Source organism: Palaemon carinicauda, chromosome 39 (assembly GCF_036898095.1).
Source record: "Palaemon carinicauda isolate YSFRI2023 chromosome 39, ASM3689809v2, whole genome shotgun sequence".
NCBI classification, from domain to species: domain Eukaryota; kingdom Metazoa; phylum Arthropoda; class Malacostraca; order Decapoda; family Palaemonidae; genus Palaemon; species Palaemon carinicauda.
This window is the reverse complement of record NC_090763.1, coordinates 5682363-5688831: the sequence shown is the minus strand read 5'-3', so window position 1 is coordinate 5688831 and position 6469 is coordinate 5682363. Positions and strand designations below refer to the sequence as shown.

Below are 6469 nucleotides of genomic sequence, written 5' to 3'. Positions count from 1 at the left end.
TAGTTTTATATATTGATGATATCCCGAAAATAAACTATATATTTCTATTCATATTTTAGTCTGAATCCTGTTTACAATCATGGTTATAAAATCTGCCAATAGTTATGAGTAAAAAACTTTGACTGAAAACAAAAAAAAAATACCAACAAAGGACCGTAATCTATTAAGGATAAAATTTAACATCAAGAAAGCAATGGTAATAAGATATTATAACCAAATGTTCCTCATATAAATACTATTAACCAATGTTTTATTGTTCCATAGCTTCAATCCTTCAAGTAATTCTTCAACATGCATACTAAGATGATTCTTCTATTACTCATACGTCGAGTTTTGCTCTCTTAGAAAAAAAAATTTTTTGAACAAAAATATCTTCACTGAATAATGTTGGATTTGGACTCGAAAAAATGTATGTTGGCAAAACCAAGCCAAATGTTAACCTTTTATTTCTGGCTAATAAAGACTGGTCTATCTTAAAGAATAATGTAAGAAATTTCATACAGTCTAGAGAAAGTATTGAAATTTTAAGAATTAGTACAGTAATTGAAAAATATGAGATTTACGAGTGAATGAAATAGAAACAAATATTTTTATCAAATGTCAGTTAAGTTGAAGCAGATTAGATAAAAATATCAAATATTGCATAATCTTATATATCCTGAAAAATCAATAGATTATCTATCTATCAAAAAAATTTCAATTACTCTGCAATAAACATTTTACACAATGATAAAGCTAAAGACTGTCTTTAAAAATTATAAAATTCTCTCTCTCTCTCCTCTCTCCTCTCTCTCTCTCTCTCTCTCTCTCTCTCTCTCTCCTCTCTCTCTCTCTCTCTCTCTCTCATCTTTGGTAGCCCAAGTATGAAAAGTTACTGCCTTTATAGTCTCGGACATCTATTTTCAAGCCACCCTCTCTCTCTCTCTCTCTCTCTCCTCTCTCTCTCCTCTCTCTCTCGCTCTCTCTCTCTCTCTCTCTCTCTCTCTCTCTCTAGTGTTAATGACCTTTGATATCAGGATGCCAGAAACTTAAAATCAATCAATCAATAAATATCTCTCTCTCTCTCTCTCTCTCTCTCTCTCTCTCTCTCTCTCTCTCAGTAATCTGACACATTTCGAAGACTATTTCATCATCAACTAGCTACAAAATATAAAGAAAAGTAAACAACCCGAAAGGATCTGTCTAAACTCAAGGAGTTAATGTATTATCACTCTAAACTCAAGGAGTTAATGTATCATCACTACAAGGAGAGTCTTGATAACACTAGAATCGGTGATTTTAATGCCAGCTTAGCTAGTAATACCTGAAGCAAGGCGGACTCTCTGATGGCCATCCGTTTAAACAACAATGATAGTAATGATAACCTTGCTGAAAATGGTGTCATACGATGTGCAATATTATGAGATCTACTCACTATAGTGACCTATCTGGTTTTATTGTGACCCATAGCCAGTTGCAATGTTGTTAAAAATACGTTTGCTAGTTCCAATAATGATTACATTTAGATTGTGAAGTTTGGCTGAAACAATGTCTTTTTTTCTTTCTTTCAAGATGAAGAAAATATTTTTCGTAGTATTCTAACTTTTTTTTGTCGTCAATCAATAATTTTCTTTTTTTCTAACTACAATACAAGACTAGATTGAAACTGAGTAATTGTAGATGTATGATCAATTAAATCTATGAAAATAGCGATGAAAAATTCTAATGTTCCTCAAATTGAGAATATTTAAATTGTGATCTTTGAGATAAAATATCAATGTGAAATTATAAGATATGTTCTAAAAATCCGTTGCCTTTTACTGTGAATTATGATAGCTATATGTAAAGATCTTTTTTGCATTGGTATAGACTCCTATTTCTTTCTAATTGTAACTTAATGAAAGTTGTAGCCACAGTAGCTCGTTTTTTTCCTGTTACCTTCATTTTTTTCTTAGAACGATTTCTTTAAGAGAAGATGGACATTGATATTTCCATTTCTACAAAATATGAAACGTTTTGATAATGGTAGAAGGAACTCTTTAGCTATGGTAAGCAGCTCTTCTGGGAAAAGGACACTCCAAAATCAAACCATTGTTCCCTAGTCTTAGGTAGTATCATAACCTCTGTACCATGGTATTCCACTGCCTTGAGTTAGAATTCTCTTGCTTGAGGGTACACGCAGACTCACTATTTTTTCCTTTTTTCCTTTCCTTCTGGGCTATTTTCCGTGTTGGACCCCTTGGACTTATGGCATCATGATTTTCTAACCAGTGTTAATAATGATGATGATGATGATGATGATGATGATGATGATGATGATGAAAATGAGGATGAGGAGCATGATGATGACCCTCGTCGCAATACTTTATGCGTGTTAGTAAAATGAACTGTGCATAAAAAAGATCTTTTTTATTTTGCCCATTTCGTTTCAGGTTAAATAAACTATGATAATCCTAATTAAGATTCATGGATGATTATCATTTCCCGAATGTGTTTTTATCTAGGTCGATTTATTTATTGATTTATTTATTTATTTATCTATTTATTTATTTTACTTATTTATTTATTTTGACTATATATGACATTCCTTGTCTTTGCTGCTGGATAGCTTTATTTCTTTTGTAAATAGGTTATTGGATGAAAGCCAAACAGTTAAAGGAAACATTAATCCCTTTTTATTTACAATGAAATCATAAAAAAAATAGATTATTTAATTACACCATGGTTGTTGCTGCTATCAATATAGTATTATCTAAATGCAAAATTCAAATGAACAATCTTTTTCAAAGAAAAATAAGATATGTATATACACGCCAAAATTTCATTGAAAATTAGCAAATCTTAACCAAGTTTTTTTGTAAAACTAACAGTTATACCCAATTACTGCAGTAAAGAAAAGAGATGAGATAAATTATGAAAGTAACAGTGACCGACATTTCATGTCATGTAATTCAGATGCTGATCTCAAACGTGATGTGGTTATAATAAATCATTTGCTGGAGCGAAAACAGGATGATCTGGAGTTGATGTTCTTTTTTCTTTGGCTTTCTGTGGTTTTATTTAACAGGATTCATTGTTTAATCTAAAAATACCTTCATAACTGGCTTATTATTGATTCAGAAATGGAAGGTTCAGTGAGTAGAGACTATTATCTCATGTGCATCAAACATGACTGCCTTTCAAATATGTAAATTTCCAGTGTCTCATACAAGATGATAATCAATCCGTTTTAAAACGTATAAAACCTCGAGTTATGGGTTAAGGTATATAAGTAAAAGTAAATGAATGAAATTAAGTAAAAAAAAAAAAAGATATAAATCATAAACTTCTGATTTGATATTCTCGATACCAGCCAGGGAGCCAGGGAGACCGGTAACTGAAAATCAAGCTGAACTCATAAACATTTTGGTACCAGCTAGAGACTCATGCAGGCCACTTCCTGATTCTATTACATCATAATCATTAAGACTGCTTTTGATCAGTGTCCCATGACTCGTCAAATGCATGATTACCGAAGTCTGCTGACCTGATATCAAAGACAAGACCTTCACTGTGATGCGATCCTGTATCTGCCACCTGTCCTGTAGTCGTTCCATGAGGTGCACCTAAGTCGTCCCTCTGATGGGATGAACCGTGCTGGTCGTGGCCATCGATGACTTGGCTCTTTGCACTCATTGCTGATCTTAAGGCATCGTGGAAATTGATGCCATCGGGCAAAATTGGAGTTTCTCCATCAGCGTAATTTATGAAGACAACCTCTGGATTATGTGCTTCAGATTCTGGGAACTGGACTATTTTGCGGTCGTGATGGTCGTGTTCTTTGTTTAGGACAAAGATAACATGTTTTTTCTGAGGTGGTGGAATAATGATATGGTCTTCTTCGTCCTTCTTCTCTTGTGCGCGGATGAAGATATAGTTATACTCAACCGTAGGTTGAGGAATTTCTGGGCGTGAAGGAGTTACAGATGTTGTTCTTGGCTCCTCATGAAGCCAAAACTTTCGCTCGATCCGTGGTGTCACACACGGGCCTCCGAAGAATTGATGAACTTGCCCCTTTGGACACCTAGTTCCTCGCCATTGACCAGAAGTTAATTGCGAGGAGGTTCCAGGCACAGTAAACGACCCCTGGCCTGTCTGACTGAAAGTTTGGTGCTGGGGAAAACTGGAAGATAGACCATGTGCATGGAGAGTAGCTGTTCCAGGACTAGGTGCATCAGATAAAACGGGTAGACTAATGCCGGTTGGTAGTTGGTGCGCATGCACAGTAGATGATCCAGTACTATGGGCTGAGGAACGTTCACCTAAAGCAAAAGAAGAAGGCAATAAGCCTGTCAAGCCAGGCCGAAGAGATCCATGGTCGTCAAGTTTTTCTGCCCGTGAAACTAGAACTGTACACAATAGAATCTGAAATAAAATAAGAAATTTAAGGAATTATGGAGTGAACTCACTGGAAGCAATTGCTGACTTTATTGGGAACGAATTGTAATGATGTGATATACATAGAATGGAACTTTTTCGGAATCCTTTCACTGAGAGTAAACAATTTTTTTTCACATGCAACTACAAGAACATATGAGCAGCCAAAGATGCTGTAAAAGATCAGTAATAGGCAAATTCAAGTATAAAACAGCATAAACTGAAAATTAACTATAGTCACCAATGTATATTTCTTAGAGGAAATCATATATATATATATATATATATGTGTGTGTGTGTGTGTGTGTGCGTGTATATATATGCATATATATATATATATATATATATATATGCATACATATATATATATATATATATATGGAGTATGGATAGATATGCAGCACTTGGATCATCATTCCGACGCTGTGGTTAGGGAAGCCATTCAGCACCGGTGTGTAATGAGAAATTCTTCCAGTAGCGCAATAAAGTTAGATTTAAATTATTTTGAACTACAAAGTGGATGGAAGGAGGCCTGAATTGATTTAAAGTAGAAAGCTAAATATTATATTATATTATATTATATTATATTATATTATATTATATTATATTATATTATATTATATTATATTATATTATATTATATTATATTATATACTAGTACAATGCCACTGTACCTCATCTCTGTCATTCATGAGCGGCCTTTAAACCTTTACACGAGTGGACGAAGTGTTGATGCAAACACCCTCAAGTATTGGATATATGGTCCAGCGTGAGACAGAATGATGAAAGCATTGATTTTAGACCTACAAAGGAATTGATTATCTTTCCATTTTTTATTGCACCATTTACTTAAAAAACGTACAGCCGCAAGGTGTCAGATTTTAATTAATTAATAATTTACCACAACGAATTGATGTCATTGTCGTCTAGTACAGCACTTTTTAATCACTCGGTAAGTAATTATAGGGATTTTCTCTTTTGGTAAACGTTAGAAAAAAAAAAAAAAAAAAAAAACACCACAACACAAAATTGCTCAAGTTCGGAATAAGAACAATATTTTTCCATTCTTATTTTCTGAATTCTGACAAGATCAGAGCCCGATACGAAAGCCGAATTGATTACATGCTAAATGCATGTGCTTTTGCATATTGCAATATACATATACGCAACATACGCGGAGATACGTACATGTACAATGCTTATCGAATTCACACTACATTGAACACAAATCAACGAAAATTACAAAAATCAGTCTCTATTCACAATTTCTGGAAATCTTGGTGATCTGATGTGGGTCATTACATGACCCAGAATAAAAATTGTGGATGCAGCTGTTCGCTTAGAAAGCACACTTTCAAAACCATGACTATGAACTGTAGCGAGCCTTGATAGTCTGGGTGAAGCTGCAGTGTCCAACAAGTTCAAATAAATTCATCAACAGCATTTTTAGGTATATATATAAAAACATTTGTTAACATTTTAGTGTCAGCTAAGTTGTCAGACATTCAAGTTATTAGTCATTCAAATGTTACGTAAGTTTTTAGACATTCAAAGGTTCACTAGGTTGTTCGATATCAAAATGTTAGCTAAGTTGTTAGACATTCAAATAAATTAAGTAAGCTTACCAGTATCTTCATGCTGAAAAGACGAGAAGGATAGTGCATGATAGGATAAGCCATCTACTTTTATATACCAGACGCCTCACCTTGGACATCCTTCCCAACATACCCAACGCCCATTAATGCCTTCCCAGGAAGCCTATACCCGCGCCCCGGCCCCCTGCCTTTCCTTCAACATAGTCCTGACCGCAAATTATGTATCCTCATTTGAGGTATCCTTCGCCTTCACATTGACCTCTCTCTCTCTCTCTCTCTCTCTCTCTCTCTCTCTCTCTCTCTCTCTCTCGCAAGAAGAAAGCATGTAAAATCCAGGCAAAGGAGGTCAGGGATAAGCACAATATCTTAATATCCGGTAATTGAAAATATTCATATTTTATATTTTTTCTTCATCTAAATGACCTCTCTCTCTCTCTCTCTCTCTATATATATATATATATATATATATCTTTATATAT

At 34.2% G+C, this 6469-nt stretch overlaps 1 protein-coding gene across 1 annotated transcript; it reads right to left on the bottom strand.

The window, feature by feature from the left end:
* Window positions 1-2705: 2705 nt before the first annotated feature.
* Window positions 2706-6044, bottom strand: LOC137631479 (uncharacterized). The gene is made up of 2 exons (XM_068363245.1): window positions 6021-6044; window positions 2706-4383 (listed from the first exon to the last, which is right to left on the bottom strand). The coding sequence occupies exons 1-2, from the start codon at window positions 6030-6032 to the stop codon at window positions 3442-3444; spliced, it is 954 nt and encodes a 317-aa protein (XP_068219346.1). The 5' UTR covers window positions 6033-6044; the 3' UTR covers window positions 2706-3441.
* Between the last annotated feature and the right edge of the window lie 425 nt (window positions 6045-6469).